Raw genomic sequence first — 19,603 nt, 5'->3', positions numbered from 1 at the left:
TTACATTTCCAAATGAATCATTCAGTTTAAGGGAATTGAAATTCCTTTTAACTGAATTACTCTTTCTGTCTCTAACTTGGTCTTTGTGGTCCTGTAGTGGTCATGCGGCCTACAGTTCAGCGGTGGTTCTAAAGGGGAACGCCACGTCTGTGGGGGCCACCTACTTCATGACCTACCACACCATCCTCAAGGACTCACCTGACTTTATAGACGCCATGAAGATGGCCCGTGTGCTGGCTGACAACATCACAACCGCCATGGGACACACAGTCTTCCCCTACAGGTACACTAGGCTAACTCCCATGTTAGTTAAGGATTCCTGTTATCTCACTCAAATAGGAGTTATGATCTGCTCCAGTGTTGTTTCCAGATCACCCTCACTTAAAAGGGTGAGGCTTTTCCTGCAAAGGGTCAGTATCACTGGCTTACCTGTTGCTATAAAAGTCACTGGTAAAATCTTGCAGGTTGACAATAATTGTCCTTTTATTGTCATGAGTCTTGTCCTGGAGGCAGAACTGGGTGATTTCTCCTTAGGTAAACCAGCTGTGAAGTCAAAGTTGGCTATATTGTAACAATTCATAAAAACAAAAATTGGTATTTTGGTTAGGGTTTAAGGTATTTAAGGTTAGGGTTAGCATAGCTCTCAAACTCTAGGTGGCATTCTGCCTTCTCCCTACAGTTTCAGCCCTCCGCTTCACCCACGATTGGCTCATGTGAACTACAATCTCGCCCCTGTTTAATGTTTAGAAACGTCAGTAATCATCGCTTTCGAAACATATGGCCCTTTCATCAGCGAGAAAAAGATACACTTACTGTAACAGTTACAGATCCGTACAGCTGTGGAGCCTCCAAGCTACACTTCTTTCCCAGTTATGCTTCCACACAGTTGTTCGGAGCACACTAAATAGATAATTAGCACAGGTGGTCGCCTCTGTCTTCCATATGTCTTCCGTAAACAAATGCTGTAACATGGAGATATGGCCAGGTGGGAACCCTACAATGGTGTATTAATGAACCTTTTTTAAATTATTATTATTTCTCGCTGCTATGAATGATAAGGTCCCTGTACCGCAAGCGGTCCGTGTTAATGTTTAGACCTAACATAACTCCACCGTACAGAACGCCTTCTTCCAATTAGTGTTATGTGTAATGTAATAGAACTGAGAGTCAAGGGTCAGCAGTTTGGTTAAGTTTAAAATCAGATTGAACGACTTTGTGGCTGTGCTAGCTAGTGATCACTCTGCAGAGCTGCCACCAGAACAAGATTCATGATGAAAAACTCTAACCTGCTAAAATGTTCTCGCATGAAGAGAAACTATTGTCACTAGTGGGATAGATGCTCACTGTTTCTGAGTTCTTGATTTATCTTGCTAAATGAACCGGCTCTGAAAGCTGTTACATTTTGTAGTCTCTTAGGAGTCAAAGTCCAGGGTCTTTGTTCCTTAAAATAACCATAAAAGGTGAAGTTAGTCAGACGTAGATAACTCAACATGTTGTTATGGCTGCCATTGTAACACAGTTTTTCTCTTGTTTGACCTTCATCTAAGTTTTTTTATGGCCACTCCTGTTTATATTTACTACACTTCCTGTTTTAAAGGTTAGAGAGGGGTTGTATAGTGCATTTATTTTTAGCGCGCACTGCGCCCGGCCCGCCACAGGAGTCGCTGGTGCGCGATGAGACAAGGATATCCCTACCGGCCAAACCGACAGACTGAGGCTGGCACTAAGACAGCATTGAATGAGCTGTTTTCCGCCATAAACAAAAAAGAAAATGCTGACCCAGAGGCGGCACTCATAGTAACCGGGGACTTTAATGCAGGAAAACTTAAATCTGTTTTTACCAAATTTCTATCAGCATGTTAAATGTACAACCAGAGGGGAAAAAAACTCTAGACCACCTTTACTCCACACACAGAGAAGCTCTCCTTGGCCCTCCATTTGGCAAATCTGACCATAATTCCATCCTCCTGATACCTGCTTACAAGCAAAAAGGCAGGAAGCACCAGTGACTACATCAACAAAAAAGTGGTCAGATGAAGCAGCTGCTAAACTACAGGACTGTTTTGCTAGCACAGACTGGAATATGTTCCGGGATTCCTCCGATGGCATTGTGGAGTACACCACTTCAGTCATTGGCTTCATCAATAAGTGCATGACATCGTCCCCACAGTGACCTGTACGTACATACCCCAACCAGAAGCCATGGATTATAGGCAACATCCGCACTGAGCTAAGGCTAGAGCTGCCGCTTTCAAGGAGCAGGACTCTAACCCGGAAGCTTATAAGAAATCCCGCTATGCCCTCCGACGAACCATCAAACAGGCAAAGCGTCAATACAGGACTGAGATCGAATCCTAATACACCAGCTCTGATGTTCATCGGATGAGGCAGGGCTTGCAAACCATTAGACTACAAAGTGAAGCACAGCCGAGAGCTGCCCAGTGACACGAGCATGCCAGACAAGCTAAACTACTTCTATGCTCACTTCGAGGCAAATAACACTGAAACATGCATGAGAGCACCAGCTGTTCTGGAAGACTGTGTGATCACGCTCTTCGCAGCCGATGTGAGTAAGACCTTTAAACAGGTCAACATTCACAAAGCCGCAGGGCCAGACGGATTACCAGGACGTGTACTGTGAGCATGCGCTGACCAACTGGCAAGTATCTTTACTGACATTTTCAACCTCTCCCTGTCCGAGTCTGTAATACCAACATGTTTTAAGCAGACACCATAGTGCCTGTGCCCAAGAACACTAAGGTAACCTGCCTAAATAACTACTGACCCGTAGCACCCACGTCTGTAGCCATGAAGTGGTCATGGCTCACGTCAACACCATTATCCCAGAATCCCTTGACCCACTCCAATTTGCATACCGCCGCAACAGATCCACAGATGGATGCAATCTCTATTGCATTCCACACTGCCCTTTCCCACCTGGACAAAAGGAACACCCATGTGAGAATGCCATTCATTGACTACAGCTCAGCATTCAACACCATAGTGCCCTCAAAGCTCATTAATGATCTAAGGACCCTGGGACTAAACACCTCCCTCTGCAACTGGATCCTGGATTTCCTGACAGGCCGCCCCCAGGTGGTAAGGGTAGGTAACAACACATCTGCCACGCTGATCCTCAACACAGGGGCCCCTCAGGGGTGTGTGCTCAGTCCCCTCTACTCCCTGTTCACTCATGACTTCATGGCTAGGCAGGACTCTAACACCATTTAAGTTTGCCGATGACACAACAGTGGTAGGCCTGCTCACTGACAAAGATGAGACTGCCTATAGGGAGGAGGTCAGAGACCTGGCCGTGTGGTGCCAGGACAACAACCTCTCCCTCAACGTGATCAAGACAAAGGAGGTGATTGGGGACAGGAAAAGGAGGACCGAGCAAGCCCCCATTCTCATCGACGGGGCTGCAGTGGAGCAGGTTGAGAGCTTCAAGTTCCTTGGTGTCCACATCATCAACAAACTAACATGGTCCAAGCACACTAAGACCGTCGTGAAGAGAGCACGACAACCTATTTCCCCTCAGGAGACTGAAAATATTTGACAAGGGTCCTCCGATTTCTCAAAAGGTTCTACAGCTTCAACATCGAGAGCATGGTTGCATCACTGCCTGGTATGGCAACTGTTCGGCCTCTGACCGCAAGGCACTACAGAGGGTAGTGCGAACGGCCCAGTACATCACTGGGGCCAAGCTTCCTGCCATCCAGGACCTCTATACCAGGTGGTGTCAGAGGAAGGCCCTAAAAATTGTCGGACTCCATCCACCCTAGGTCATAGACGGTTCTCTCTGCTACCGCATGGCAAGCGGTACCGAAGTGCCAAGTCTAGGTCCAAGAGGCTTCTAAACAGCGTCTACCCCCGAGCCATAAGACTCCAGAACAGCTAATGTAGTGGCTACCCAGACCATTTCATTGCTCCCCCCCTCTCTTTTACACCGCTGCTAGTCTCTGTTGTTGTCATCTATGCATAGTCACTTTAACTCTACCTACATGTACATATTACCTCAACTAACCGGTGCTCCCACACATTGACTCTGTACCGGTTCCCCCCTGTATATAGTCTCGCTATTGTTATTTTACTACTGCTCTTTAATTACTTGTTACTTTTATTTGTTATTCTTATCCCATTTTTTTTATTTTTAACTGCACTGTTGATTAGGGGCTCATAAGTAAGTATTTAACTGTAAGATCTACACCTGTTGTATTCGGCGCATGTGACTAATATAATTTGATTTGATTTGAAAGGCCAGTCTGAAAGGTGAAATCTATGTATTCTGGCCAGTCAAATGCCCTGGTTTTAGTTTTTTGATGCTTCTTTGTCAAATATTTTTTTAGTGTCATGAGTGGCCACAACTAGGGCAATGAATGTTGTTCCTTTTTAAATACACACTTCACAACATGTAGCTTTCTACATCCTGTAATACAGTCATGTTGAATTAGTTTAGTCTTCAATTGTAACCGTTATTTTCCCTCCAGTGTGTTCTACGTGTTCTATGAGCAGTACCTGACCATAGCCTACGACACAGTCTTCCAGCTGGGCGTGTCGCTGGCGGCCATTTTTGTGGTTACCACGGTGCTGCTGGGCTTTGAGCTGTGGTCAGGAGTGCTGGTCAGCATCACCATCGCCATGATCCTGGTCAACATGTTCGGGGTCATGTGGCTCTGGGACATCAGCCTCAATGCTGTGTCCCTCGTCAACCTTGTCATGGTGAGTGAAGAAACAGGCTGATAGCAGCTGGTTTTAACATCATGTCTTCCTGTAACTTGGCATATTTCAGTTGTTTTGGTAGTAATTTTTTATTGCCACATTTTGACACCAAGAGGATGCAGAGAACTCTTTGTTGTGGACACAGCCCAGTATTCCAAGTATATTAATTGTTTGTGTGTGTTGCAGAGCTGTGGTATCTCTGTGGAGTTCTGCAGTCACATAGTGAGGGCCTTCTCCATCAGTGTGAAGAGTACCAGGGTGGAGAGGGCTGAGGAGGCTCTGGCCCACATGGGCAGCTCAGTAAGTACAGGGGTTTATTCATTAATTGGATTCCATTGCAAAATGTTTTGTCTGTAAAACGGTTTGCAACTTAAACGATTGTTTTGATAGGACAAATTCCGGTAGGTCCCTCCATGTTGTGTTCTGTTTGCTTCCGTGTGGTATCTGGAGTAAACGGTAAAGTGTTTAGGTTGCAAGACAGTTTGCACCAGACAAAATGTTTTGCAACGGAATAGGACTAATGAATAGACCTCAGCTCTACTTTTGTAGTTCACCACAGACTGGAACGCTGTATTCTGTCCATAGAAATGTCACACTGAATAATTTTTAGCATTTAGTTCATCCTTTGCCCAATAATTCTGAAATAGCAGTATATCTGACATGTAAAAATAGTATTGCAAAATGAACTGTGGAGTAAAATTGAATTCTTGGCATGAATGGAATATCTAGAAAAGTAGAAATGACTTCCTTGTTTTACTCAGGTTTTTAGAAACTGGTTATTTGACTCATTATTGACTGGAGGGAATGCTGACCAGCAGAATATAACTAAACCATATGGCTCCTCTTCTCCCAGGTGTTCAGTGGCATCACTTTGACTAAGTTTGGAGGCATCCTGATCCTGGCTCTGTCCAAGTCCCAGATCTTCCAGATCTTCTACTTCCGCATGTACCTGGCCATGGTGCTGCTGGGGGCCACGCACGGACTCATCTTCCTCCCTGTGCTGCTCAGCTATGCAGGTACGCATGGTGTGGTTTGTGTGGCCTTTCACCTCACATATAATTCCCCTTCCTAACAGCACACTATAGCACTTTTCTAAGCTCACTAGCACCCTCTAGCAACAAAAGGAAGTGTGCCTTGAAATGAAGGTTTGCTTAACACCGGAGTATGTTGTGCCTCCCAAAAGTCTTTAACGATTATGCCTTTGAAAAAATGACACCATCTGTCTCTCGCCTCAGGTCCTTCGGTGAACAAGGCCAAGGTGTTTGCAGCCAACAAACGCTACGCCGGCACAGAAAGGGAACGCCTCCTCAACTTCTAGAGACAGGACAATGGTATGAACCAACTAACCAGTCTGTCTGGTCTGGGAGAGACTGTGTGGGGTGACTCAGTGCGACAGGAGCAGCTGTTTCTATGATTATTGACACACTCATCAACCATTCACTACGCAGCATATCGCAGGGATGCAACTCAGGAATAACAGTGTGCGGTGTCTGTCAGAGGCCTTCTCAAATGCTTCTTTTCGCCAATTTAATTCTCAAGGGCAATTCTGGGTGTTATGCAATAGTGCACACAGTGGCAAATGTTTTGCAACTGAAGTCCAGGGCCTGTATTCACAAAGCATCTCAGAGTAGCAGTACTGATTTTAGGATCAGTTTAGCCTTTTAGATCACAATGAATAGGATTATGTTGACAGGTGGGAGCTGGTCCTAGATCAAAATCATCAAATGTTATTAGTCACATGCTCCGAATACAACAGGTGTAGTAGACCTTACCATGAAACACTTACTTACAAGCCCTTCACCAACAATGCAGTGTTAAGAAAATATTTACTAAATAAACTAAAGTAAAAACACTCTAAAATAACAATACTGAGGGGGTACCGCTACCGAGTCGAGGTAATTTGTACATGTAGGAGGGTTAAAGTGACTGCATAGATAATAAACAGCGAGTAGCAGCAGTGTCAAAATAATCACTATTCCTACTCTGAAGACACTTTGTGGGCCCAGGTAGTCCCTCCCTGTTTTTGTCCCTTTTTTCTGTTTGGTGCCAAATGAACACAACTAATTTCAGTAATCTAGAATACCCCCCTAAATCAACAGCAATACGATGATGTATACTGTTTTCTCTCTCAACACAGTGTGACATTAGGAGCAACTTCAACTCCCACAACCTTCTAGTTTGGATAATAAAACCGATGCTACCCTTTAGTTTCTTTTGGGGATCAATAGTTGTGAAACCAGCCAGTGTTTTTTTTGTATTGGGATTAGCTAAGTACTATGTGTAAAGAGTGATATATGTGAAGGTTGACTTCTCTGAGGATAGCTATTTGATATGACGAATCATTGATGTATACTGTACCGATTTACACTGTAATGTAACTAATAATGAAAAAATATTTAAAGAAAAAATTTACCTTGGATGTGTTGGTAATCCACACAGAAACACAATAACTATAATTCTGTAATTATATTTCTATGGTTCCACAGTTACTGAACACTTTACCAGTTGGATTGAGGTAATTTTATTAATGTTATAATAACAATATTGTGTGACACTGTATTCCTATAGCCAGGGGTCCGTATTCACAAAGCGACTCAGAGTAAGAGTGCTGATCTCGGATCAGGGTCCCCTTGTCTATTTAATTATGATCGAAAAAGCAGAACTGATTCTAGATCAGTGAATACGGGCCCAGAGGTCAGTCTAAGTACTGAGGTTTTCTAGGCCAAGGAGTACAGTAGTTATTCTTTTCTTTTCTTGACATTGTAGTGAGCTTGGGCTGACTCCCTGTTTTGAAGTGATGTTTTTGCTTACAGTTAAGGTTAGTGTCCAGTTGTCTGTAGTACTTCAGAATGTAAGGATGAGCCTAGATATTAACGTATTGGTTATTATAGGGAAACTAGTGGCTCTAAATGTTTGTGACCGACATGCTTTTTGACAATGTTGTGCATTGGTGCTGGAAAGGAGATGCACAATGTTGTAATATTGTAACCAGTCTTTAATGAAAATCTTAATTTTTAACAATTTTATTGTGTGGGCTGCATTGCAGATGAAATGTAATGTGCAGTAGAACCTCCTAGTGGTGTTGTGGAAAAGATGCACCACTATAGATTTCTCTGATTTTTGGGGGGGGGGGGAATAAATCACTTACTAATATCTCATGTGTGCCTTATTTGAGTAACCTCACACAATAGAATAGATGTTCACAAGAAACAGCCTGGTTGATGGTTGTTATGTACAAAGTGACCACATTGTGGAGCCAGATATCATAGTAGCTGTCTGCTGTTTCTGGAACTACCTCTCCCGACTAATGGTGTTGACCTATTTTTTTTCATCCGTCTGTAAGGCTACAGTGGTTGTTATGCAGTATTTCCTCACTTCAGGTGGATGTGGTCTAACATGGTAGTTTCAATGCTTTACATTTACTGCCAATTTGAGGGCTCACGTTTATTTTTTCTGTCTTGTGGTTGTGAGACATGAGTATTTTAAAGATTATTCATATTTGTCCGGTATTTTAAAACCCAAGAACCATTTCTAACAATATGAACTTCGAACTTCACCCACAGTGTGTCTACTTCCATGTCCCACATTGAACCTAATATCCTAACTGGAATCGGCTACCAAACCGAGGACTGATGGTTTGCAACAGTGTCAACTCTCTTTGTCCTGACTTGGCAAGTGCCTTAACAGCCTTGTCATACAGACTGCCACTTCATCATTTATTCATCCATTTTCTCTCTCATCGTTTGGGCTGTTCATTGAATCTGGCGGAGATTAAAATATTAATTCCCCCCTGGCTGGGGCTGTGGGGGGCAGGAGAGGGTCGGAGGGGAACACAGACTAATAATATATGTAGGAGAGTGGAACGGGGGGGGGGGGGTGTATGTAGGCCCTGTGTGGCTCACCTCTCCCTGGACCCCTCACCTGACCCAGACACTGCTGTTTTATGAATAAGAATATGGCTGTCATCTACTGATGATTTGCCATTGCTGACATTTTCAGCAGCTGGTTTTCTCCAGGTTGCAAATCACATGCCAGAGATTAGGTTTTGCATTATTTTATGTAAACTGTTTATTTGAATAGACAGCTACACTGAATTATTGAATGCCAGATACTGTACATTACACCATGCTTTTACTTATTTATAGCATCAGTCCCCCAATCAGCTTAAGAAATTAGAATATCGGAGGACGCACGACTTTCAACCTTCCATCGCTCCTGAGCCCGTACAGGAGTTGTAGCGATGAGACAAGATAGTAGCTACTAACAATTGGATACCACGAAATTGGGGAGAAAAAGGGGTAAAATTAGAATATGTATATAGCCATGAAACATCAAGGTAATATTTATGAACGGCAACTATACTGTAGTTTACTATCTATCAGGTGCAAGGTTGCTGTATTTTGCAGATATTCAAGTACAGCATTTTTCATCCATTCAGTTTGTTCTGGAGTTCTGGCTGTGGCCTCTGTCTGTCTGGTCTGGATGACTGTGACCATGGATTATCAATCCCTGGAAAAATTATCCATTCCCCCTCTGAGGCCTTATATATCGTCATTGAACGAAACATAAAATAATCTATATGGTTTTATGACTGAATGAGCTCATTAATTGGTCACCAGCGCTAGATAGATAAAATATGATTTGCTGACCTCAATGTACATTATGCACTTTGGAATAAGAGTCATTATTCTAAGGAAAGAGAGTCAACCCATATTACACCACTTTGTTTTTAACAGCACAAAATGGTTAATAAAAGGCAGGGTAGAAATGTGGGCTAAAATGGCAGCAGCCCACTAAACTAAAGCATGTGATGTAAACATTCTACTGGCACAAAAAGTAAGAAGGCTAACTGTACATTATTACATTCCTCAAGTTGAATACGTTATTAAGAAAAACACCAGTCATTTTGCGTTTCTTGCCGCAGTGGAAATATTTAATGTGAAATAATGTAGCGATTGTAGTGGCGACTGCTAGTCGCCTACCAGGAATCCAAAGCAAATTCTGCAACACCTCCACACCTCTCAAAGCTGGTTCATGAAAATATACATACTTCTTGTCAACACCTTGGCTTTCTCCAAAGTACCCCTAATAAGTCATTGAGTGCCCTTAATTGCTGCCAACACTTTCCTTGGGGTTCAATTTCCGGCGATGTTTTCCACTTGACTGAATCACTTGGGCTGAATAACTTTAAAGGGTACATTAATAAGTAAGGTGAGAGAGACATTTCATACCCTGTTTTGCGTCACTGGTTTTCTGTTACAGCCGGGGCTCAGTTGACGCCAAATTAGACTGCGTGGAACAGCGGGACTAGAGAGTCATCTCAAATCAAATGTTATTGGTCACATACGTGTTTAGCAGATGTATAGTGAAATGCCTGTGGAGATCAGATTCACACACATGTCCACCTGCAGTGCTGTCTGGGGTCTGTAACGTTCACATTGATATGATTCCCTATATCTATTTCTATCTGCAACATTTCACATCGCTGAATACACACACACACACACACACCCCCCCCCCGCTGACCAGACCAGCAGCCAACTAGGGAGTCCCTCTCCCACTGATGGCCACAACACTCACCATTCACTTCCTTGTTTACAAACGTCCAGGCCATAATGGTGGTGGGCCCAGCAGCGGCCAAGGTCTGACCTGGGGTGAAAAGCCCTGAGTCACTGCAACACTCACAGCATCAGAAGGGGGAGGAAAGGCCTGGGGGTTTTCAGCCAAATGTTATTTTAATAGCGGGAAGGGCAATAGACTAGGCCAGGGGGCTTGCCCCCCAAACGATGGAACACATATTTGGTACAATGGCGATGGCTGATGTGTGAGCCAACCCCAGGAAGGGCAGTCAATTGTCATTTTATGAGGCTCTGAGAGGGGTATTAGGGGTATCAATGAAGAGGGCTAAGCCGTATAGGCCATGTGGCCGTGGCCAGGCCTGGAACTGTTTGTTTTGATGTTAGCACAAGACTGGGACTGGCGTGACTGCCCGCCCGCCTTGTTTACCTTGGATGTGTGTCAGACGGTACTGGGAGAGCCCATTTGTTCCCTCCCATTCGCTATATTTTCCTTCCTCCCTCTCCCTGAGAAACTGTCCTCTCAGATTGCATCAGAGCCATAGCCGGGCACAACATGTTCCCTGAGCTCCATATAGGAGAGCCACAACTCACTAGCACTGGCTGGCCTTCTCAACTTGCACTGACTTGGAGTTGTTTCTGATGCTCTAATGCAAAGTGATATGTGAGACATACTTTAATATTCCTGGTAAATTACAACCGGATGGGTGACAGACTCAACATCACAGTGCTGATGTGTCACAGGCTTTTTAACATTTGGGCTAAACCTCACGTTCAAGGGTTTAGGATTTGTATAATGAGAAACATGCACTGCTTCATGCATGGTTGAATTGTAAAAAATGCTATTGGTTTTCTGCAAACAAATATTAAGAGTGAAACCAGATATCTCATGCTATGGCAGTAAATCAATTCAGCAACATCAGGAGAGAGTAACACCAAATTAAGCGAAGCCACTCACATTTCAGGAATCTTGTTTTTATTGAACAAGCAAAGCAGTATATTTACAAACATACGCACGTGTATTTGAATGTTGTTGACCATCAGCTTTCTGGAAAAGCCTAAAAGTGGGTATCCTATGGCAAAACCTCTTGGGCTTACAAATAGAATCAGAACTTCTCCCAAATGTATTTCACCCCAATTTCAGCACTATCCATCTTTTCTGATTACTCAATCACAGCAATCAGATTAAAGTAAAATACAACTATTTTATTCAACCCTTCTGTGTTGAATACAATAGGCCTGATTCAAACACATGGCAATTCACACATGGTCTATTTTTACTTGAACAATGTATCCATGTGACTTTCGAGCTTGAACCACTCGTCATAAAAGATTGGTGGCACAACAATATTGCGATCATGACAGATACCATGCCATTTAAACACTTGGTCCGGTCATGACAGATACCATGCCATTTAAACACTTGGTCCGGTCATGACAGATACCATGCCATTTAAACACTTGGTCCGGTCATGACAGATACCATGCCATTTAAACACTTGGTCCGGTCATGACAGATACCATGCCATTTAAACACTTGGTCCGGTCATGACAGATACCATGCCATTTAAACACTTGGTCCGGTCATGACAGATATTGTGATTAAGAAGTTCAGCTTCAATACCAGATCTGTATCATTGGTCATTGGCATCATCATGACTTGCTTCCAATACCTTTTCACCCACTCCAGTATAGCACCAGAAACGCACTGATAACTCACTCTAACATAGAGCACAGGAGACTACACACTGATAAGAGTGGGTCAGTCACCGAATGTCCAAAGCAAGCACTCCACAGGTAGAAAACAAGAAGAGTACTTAAATGTACTGAATACTATACCGTATAAAATCCCATTAAATCTGTGTATTTTACCAATTTTTTAAAAATAAATTGTCATGCTGATAGTGGGATTGGTGGCTAGAAAATAGAAAAGGGAAAATGGATGAGAAAATAAATGGAACCATTTACACCAACTTGCCCTTTTGTGGTTTGAGTCAACTGAACTTGATCAGAATCCGTTTGTTTCATCACAAGTCATTCTCAAATCACATCCATCCATATCTGCATTATTCAAAAGTATACTTCTAGTGAGGAGACTGGAAAATGTCTTTCAAAAAGCACATTCACTTTGATAACAGTCCTGTCAAAAGCTGCAGTGCAATTCATTCGTATGATGATCATAAGGCAACCAAAACAAGCCAAAGTTCCACATAGGAACGAGGGACCAATGAAATCAATAATCTCTCTCTCAAAAAAGATGGGATCTAAAAATAAAAATGTGATTAGTGCAAATGTAACAATCACAAAGCAATAATTTGCTTTGACAAAAAAAATCATCTTGCAATGCTCTTTAACTAGAAATATGACATGAAACCTCAAAGAAAAAAGCAGAGTGTTGATATTTTTTTGTTTGTTTTTCAAAGTGGAGGAAGATAGGATTCTCCCTTTCATACGCTACCGTTAAAGTTTGGGGTCACTTAGAAATGTCCTTGTTTTCCATGAAAACATACATGAAATGAGTTGCAAAATGAATAGAAAATGTTAACAAGGTTAGAAATAATAATTCTGTCCTTCAAACGTTGCTTTCGTCAAAGAATCCTCCATTTGCAGCAATTACAGCCTTGCAGACCTTTGGCATTCTAGTTGTCAATTTGTTCAGGTAATCTGAAGAGATTTCACCACATGCTTCCTGAAGCACCTCCCACAAGTTAGATTGGCTTGATGGGCACTTCTTACATATCATACAGTCAAGCTGCTCCCATAACTGCTCAATAGGGTTGAGATCCGGTGACTGTGTTGGCCACTCCATTATAGACAAAATACCAGCTGACTGCTTCTTTCCTAAATAGTTCTTGCATAGTTTGGAGCTGTGCTTTGGGTCATTGTCCTGTTGTAGGAGGAAATTGGTTCCAATTAAGCGCCGTTCACAGGGTATGGCATGGCGTTGCAAAATGGAGTGATAGCCTTCCTTCTTCCAAGATCCCTTTTACCCTGTACAAATCTCCCACTTTACCACCACCAAAGCCCCCCCAGACCATCACATTGCCTCCACCATGATTGACAGATGGCGTCAACCACTCCTCCAGCATCTTTTCATTTTGTCTGCGTCTCACGAATGTTCTTCTTTGTGATCCGAACACCTCAAACTTAGATTCGTCTGTCCATAACACTTTTTCCAATCTTCCTCTGTCCAGTATCTGTGTTCTTTTTCCCATCTTAATCTATTATTTTTATTGGCCAGTATATGTTTTTTTCTTTGCAACTCTGCCTAGAAGGCCAGCATCCCGGAGTCACCTTTTCACTGTTGGCGTTGAGACTTGTGTTTTGCGGGTACTATTTAATGAAGCTGCCAGTTGAGGACTTGTGAGGCATCTGTTTATCAAACTAGACACTAATGTACTTGTCCTGTTACTCAGTGGTGCACTGGGGCCTCCCATTGCTCTTTCTATTCTGGTTAGTGCCAGTTTGCGCTGTTCTGTGAAGGGAGTAGTACACAGCGTTGTATGAGATCTTCAGTTTCTTGGCAATTTCTCACATGGAATAACCTTCATTTCTCAAAATAAGAATATACTGATGAGTTTCAGAAGAAAGTTATTTGTTTCTGGCCATTGAGCCTGTAATCAAACCCACAAATGCTGATGCTCCAGATACTCAACTAGTCTAAAGGAGGCCAGTTTTATTGCTTATTTAATCAGAACAACAGTTTTCAGCTGTGCTAACATAATTGCAAAAGGGTTTTCTAATGATCAATTAGCCTTTTAACACAATGTGCCATTGGAACACAGGAGTGATGGTTGCTGATAATGGGCCTTTTGTACACCTATGTAAATATTCAATAAAAAAAAATCTGTCATTTCCAGCTACAATAGTAATTTACAACATTAACAATGTCTACACTGGATTTCTAATCAATTTGATGTTATTTTAAATGGACCAAAAAATGTGCTTTTCTTTCAGAAACAGGGACATTTCTAAGTGACCCCAAACTTTTGAATGATAGTGTAAGTATTTTGAATATGTAACTAGTCTCGAATGTAGGAGTAAAAGTCGAAGTTGAAGTAAGAATATGTGTATGGAAATACGTGTCACTTTGGCTGCTTTCAAGTCTTGATCTGAAAATGAACATATGAATGTGGCCTGCAGTAGAGTGTAGTGGAGCTCCCACATCATGGTCCATAATGGATCCCTAGGCTGCAGAGAGGAGACATGGTCATGGCACCCAGTGGTGGGGTGGGGAGGAGGGTGTGGTGTAGATTCTGGTCCTGGATCAGAAGGGCATGGTCTAGGTGCTCCTCCTGACGGGTCACTAATGCTAGGAGGTCTGGACGAGGCGTCTGTAGTGGGGCATGACCTCGTGCTCAGGCAGGTACAGGTTGAACTCCAGGGCTACAAGCACAGGGAACTCAAAGGCTATCAGCTCTCTCCTGTTCACACGAAACCTCTCCTCCAGTTTCTACAAATTAGGAAAAAAAGGGAGAGGAGAGGTGATGTAGTAACTAAACCACTGTACTACTTAATATATTAGGTGAATAATATGTAGTGACAAATACTTTTGTCTACGATCCGTGAGCTAGCCACGTTGCTATCTGTCATGTGGTTCTTTCCTGTCACGCAGATATTTATAATGCTTGACAAATAACCACATCAATATTATATTACCATCCTATCATATTTTTATTAAATTTTTACAAAAGTTTAACGTTAAAGCTGGGATCCGCAAAAGGTGAAACAGCCGCCACTGGTCGCCCCAGACGCATTTGTCATTGTTTTTGTGGATGGGGGGAAAAAAAAGTGTTCGTTGTTTGAAGTAATGTTTTTGTTGTTGTAATATCGCAAACGGATATGGCAGTTTCACCACTAAGGATTCCAGCTTTACAGGAAACACTTGTAATGAATTCATATGATATAACAATCCTATAATCATTGCAGGATCGCGGTTTGTCTGCGTGACAGGAAAGCACTGATGGTTTCCACCAGGCTGCTCAGAGCCGAAGCCCAGTGCACGATGACAAAAGTACGACACTTACGTCTATGAGCTGCTTGACCTCGTGCTTCTTGAGGTCTCCGCCAATCTTGGCAGCGAGCAGGACGCAAGCACCGGCGCAGAGTTTGCGGTTCTGCTTGTTGAGTTTCCCCTGGAGGACCAGCTTCTCGAAGTAGACGAAGGCCATGGCTACGGTGGGTTCCTCATAGCCACACTCTTCCTGGGCCAATTTACGGATCTCTCTCTTCAGGCTGGGGTTGGGGGGGGGGGGGGGGGGGGGTTGAAGGTGGTGAAGGCAGGGAGATAAGACAAACGCTAAAAGGTCAAAGCTAAGAAGAAGAACCCAGTAAGTATCATAGTGTGGCCATTGTCAGTAAACCAATTTGGATACAATTAACCACAAGGGATTAAATACTGCTGCACCAAACTGATCATTTCAGTTTGGACTAGACGTCCCCACCTCCTGATTTTGCTGAGGGTCAGCCGTATGTGGGGGAACTTCTCCTTGAACGTCTCATTCATGTCCTTCTTGAGGTCAGAAGGCTTGACGTACTCTATGACTGTAGTCTGAAAGGAAGATGAATGTATTGGTGTCAGACAGACAGCACTGGTGTTAGGGTCTGTTATTGAATTTGTGCAAGTGTTATAGGTTTTTGTATACATATGTGGAAGAGGAAACAGCAGCATCAGTCTCACTATGGAAGGTGGAGGGATCTTTATATTCAGTGTTGGGTTCCATTTAGAGCTGGGCAGTATACAGTGTTTATGATATTGGTGCACAGATCGTTTTGGATTTTTACTTTAACTTTTATAACAGTATTTGAGTTTTTGGTTTGTTAAATGTGATACGCCGTGTGTAACGTCCATTTTTATAGTTTACTTCGCAACTTGAGTCATTTCTCTCTGCTCTCAATTTCCATTTAAGGGGCTTTATTGGCATGGGAATCATATGTCGACATTGCCAAGGTGCAATAAAAAATGATTACAGTAAACATTACACTTACAAATGTTCCAAAAGAATAAAGACATTTCAAATGTCTATAGTTAAAGTACAAAAGGGAAAATAAATAAACATATGGGTTGTATTTACAATGGTGGTTCTTCACTGGTTGCCCTTTTCTTGTGACAACAGGTCACAAAGCTTGTTGCTGTGATTTTTTTAATTTTTTTTATTTTACCTTTATTTAACCAGGTAGGCAAGTTGAGAACAAGTTCTCATTTACAATTGCGACCTGGCCAAGATAAAGCAAAGCAGTTCGACAGATACAACGACACAGAGTTACACATGGAGTAAAACAAACATACAGTCAATAATACAGTATAAACAAGTCTATATACAATGTGAGCAAATGAGGTGAGAAGGGAGGTAAAGGCAAAAAAGGCCATGGTGGCAAAGTAAATACAATATAGCAATTAAAACACTGGAATGGTAGTTTTGCAATGGAAGAATGTGCAAAGTAGAAATAAAAATAATGGGGTGCAAAGGAGCAAAATAAATTTATTAATTAAAATTAAATACAGTTGGGAAAGAGGTAGTTGTTTGGGCTAAATTATAGGTGGGCTATGTACAGGTGCAGTAATCTGTGAGCTGCTCTGACAGTTGGTGCTTAAAGCTAGTGAGGGAGATAAGTGTTTCCAGTTTCAGATATTTTTGTAGTTCGTTCCAGTCATTGGCAGCAGAGAACTGGAAGGAGAGGCGGCCAAAGAAAGAATTGGTTTTGGGGGTGACTAGAGAGATATACCTGCTGGAGCATGTGCTACAGGTGGGAGATGCTATGGTGACCAGCGAGCTGAGATAAGGGGGGACTTTACCTAGCAGGGTCTTGTAGATGACATGGAGCCAGTGGGTTTGGCGACGAGTATGAAGCGAGGGCCAGCCAACGAGAGCGTACAGGTCGCAATGGTGGGTAGTATATGGGGCTTTGGTGATAAAACGGATTGCACTGTGATAGACTGCATCCAATTTGTTGAGTAGGGTATTGGAGGCTATTTTGTAAATGACATCGCCAAAGTCGAGGATTGGTAGGATGGTCAGTTTTACAAGGGTATGTTTGGCAGCATGAGTGAAGGATGCTTTGTTGCGAAATAGGAAGCCAATTCTAGATTTAACTTTGGATTGGAGATGTTTGATATGGGTCTGGAAGGAGAGTTTACAGTCTAACCAGACACCTAAGTATTTGTAGTTGTCCACGTATTCTAAGTCAGGGCCGTCCAGAGTAGTGATGTTGGATAGGCGGGTAGGTGCAGGTAGCGATCGGTTGAAGAGCATGCATTTAGTTTTACTTGTATTTAAGAGCAATTGGAGGCCACGGAAGGAGAGTTGTATGGCATTGAAGCTTGCCTGGAGGGTTGTTAACACAGTGTCCAAAGAAGGGCCGGAAGTATACAGAATGGTGTCATCTGCGTAGAGGTGGATCAGGGACTCACCAGCAGCAAGAGTGACCTCATTGATGTATACAGAGAAGAGAGTCGGTCCAAGATTGCAGTGGTATTTCACCCAATAGATATGGGAGTTTATCAAAATTAGATTTGTTTTCGCATTCTTTGTGGGTTTGTGTAATCTGAGGGAAATATGTCTCTCTAATAGGGTTATACATTTGGCAGGAGGTTAGGAAGTGCTGCTCAGTTTCCACCTCATTCTGTGGGCAGTGTGCACATAGCCCCTCTTCTCTTGAGAGCCAGGTCTGCCTTCGGGGGCCAGGTATTCTGCCACTGTGTACTCTCTGTTTGGGACCAAATAGCTTTCTAGTTTGCTCTTTTTTTTGTCAATTCTTTCCAATGTGTCAAGTAATTATCTTTTTGATCTCTCTCTCCATGCGGCTTTCCACACAGACCTAGCCCCGCCCCGTCACTTAAGGAACGCATTTGTTCCTCGACACACTTGCATGTGCTGCCTTGACAATGCGGTCTGAATGCAACAATGTTGATGACAACTATGCTGTTTTCACTTTGCCTCTTAATAGAAATCCACTAGCGTTATATAATTACATGATTCGTTTGTGTTTCTTACATCTGCAAACAGCTAGTTTGTATTTTCTTAGCAAGTTAGGACTACATCGTGTTAGCCGCTGATGTTAATTACTAGTTAGCTGATTATTAGCTAGCTAGCTAATACATGTACGGAGTCAGAGCAAACGTTATCAGCTATACAGCCTGATAATACCAGTGATGGTGTAGACCTAAAATCAGCATGTTTGTGCAACAGTATCTTCTCAAACAAAGAGGAATACGCAAAGCATGAATATGTTAAGAAAAAAAAAAACATGTATCTAAAGCTTGTAGGGTCCCCTAGGAAACACAACACTTGTTCCTTGCATGAATATGTTAAGAAAAAAAAAAACATGTATCTAAAGCTTGTAGGGTCCCCTAGGAAACACAACACTTGTTCCTACCCTGTCACAATAACTCCTCCCTGGCATTTTCATTTGTTGTCCTGTCAAACAAGACAATTTAAAAGTGCCCACTATTATATTCTAACCATATAATTAGAATACTCATTATATTTCCATGATTCCAATAGTTCACCCAAGTGTTTTGCTAAAAAAATCACAACATTTACAAAAAAGACTTAGATTGTTTGCCCATATTGTGCTGCCCTAAGTGGCAGTGTGGAAATGATCTCAAGTTAGCGATGAAAATGCTGAAAATTATTTAATTATTTCTGGTCAGTATAAAACAAATGAGAATGGAGAAAGACCCATTGAAATCGCATATAATGTATGTGTTGCCACCCTAGGGTCACACACTACTCAAAGAAAATGTGGAACTTTTATTATTCCAAAAATAATAATACAGCCATATCGCTCAGCCCTAGTTCCATTGGGTGGTTGAGTGTCGGAGCACGAGACATTGGAGTTGGGTGGCACACCATACACGGGCCACGGAAAGACAGAATATATTATAGAAAGTGTGATGCTTTACATTTCCAAGCTCAGTATATTCTGTTGATGTAGGGGAGAGTGGGGTAAGTTGAATCGCCCTTGTTTCTAGGAAACTATACACAAAATGTATAATTGTACCAAATATTTAGGAAGAGGTCATCATTTCATGGAGTCTAATGGAAGAAACCACATGGTAAAAGTGGTAAGCAAGTTAAGTCTAAAAAACAGATATTTACCAGTCAAATTAATTAGTGTCTAAAGGGTTTCATGATGCTTGTATCTAAACCAATGTATATTTTAAGATTTGTTCTATACATCATTTGGGCTCTCTATAAGCTTCAATATGAGATACTAAACCTCGTATTAAAGTGCATCCTTGAAGCTGTGTGGGCTAATAGTCTAAATGTTTGCCTTGGGGTAAGTTGAGCCAACGGAAAGTTGAA

General features: G+C 42.3%; 2 protein-coding genes across 6 annotated transcripts in view; one reads left to right on the top strand and one right to left on the bottom strand.

The window, feature by feature from the left end:
• The window catches only part of LOC109874572 (NPC intracellular cholesterol transporter 1), a 28,487-nt gene extending 20,615 nt beyond the window's left edge, over positions 1-7,872 (top strand). Inside the window, exons 21-25 of the mRNA XM_020466541.2 lie at positions 98-283; positions 4,488-4,719; positions 4,906-5,019; positions 5,573-5,735; positions 5,955-7,872. Of these exons, the coding sequence (XP_020322130.1) occupies positions 98-283; positions 4,488-4,719; positions 4,906-5,019; positions 5,573-5,735; positions 5,955-6,037 (778 nt within the window). The 3' untranslated portion in view covers positions 6,038-7,872. The remainder of the gene's footprint in view (positions 1-97; positions 284-4,487; positions 4,720-4,905; positions 5,020-5,572; positions 5,736-5,954) is intronic.
• A 6,320-nt stretch (positions 7,873-14,192) lies between these two features.
• The window catches only part of LOC109874844 (CDK5 and ABL1 enzyme substrate 1-like), a 31,225-nt gene continuing 25,814 nt past the window's right edge, over positions 14,193-19,603 (bottom strand). For all 5 annotated transcript variants that reach the window (XM_020466871.2, XM_020466872.2, XM_031810101.1 and 2 more), the window contains 3 exons: positions 15,740-15,846; positions 15,323-15,530; positions 14,193-14,748 (listed from right to left, as the gene is read on the bottom strand). In XM_020466871.2, coding sequence (XP_020322460.2) covers positions 14,608-14,748; positions 15,323-15,530; positions 15,740-15,846 — 456 coding nt within the window. In that variant the 3' untranslated portion in view covers positions 14,193-14,607. The remainder of the gene's footprint in view (positions 14,749-15,322; positions 15,531-15,739; positions 15,847-19,603) is intronic.

Source organism: Oncorhynchus kisutch, linkage group LG30 (genome assembly GCF_002021735.2).
Source record: "Oncorhynchus kisutch isolate 150728-3 linkage group LG30, Okis_V2, whole genome shotgun sequence".
NCBI lineage: Eukaryota > Metazoa > Chordata > Actinopteri > Salmoniformes > Salmonidae > Oncorhynchus > Oncorhynchus kisutch.
Note: the sequence above shows the minus strand (reverse complement) of the source record. Positions and strands in the feature narration are given on the sequence as shown.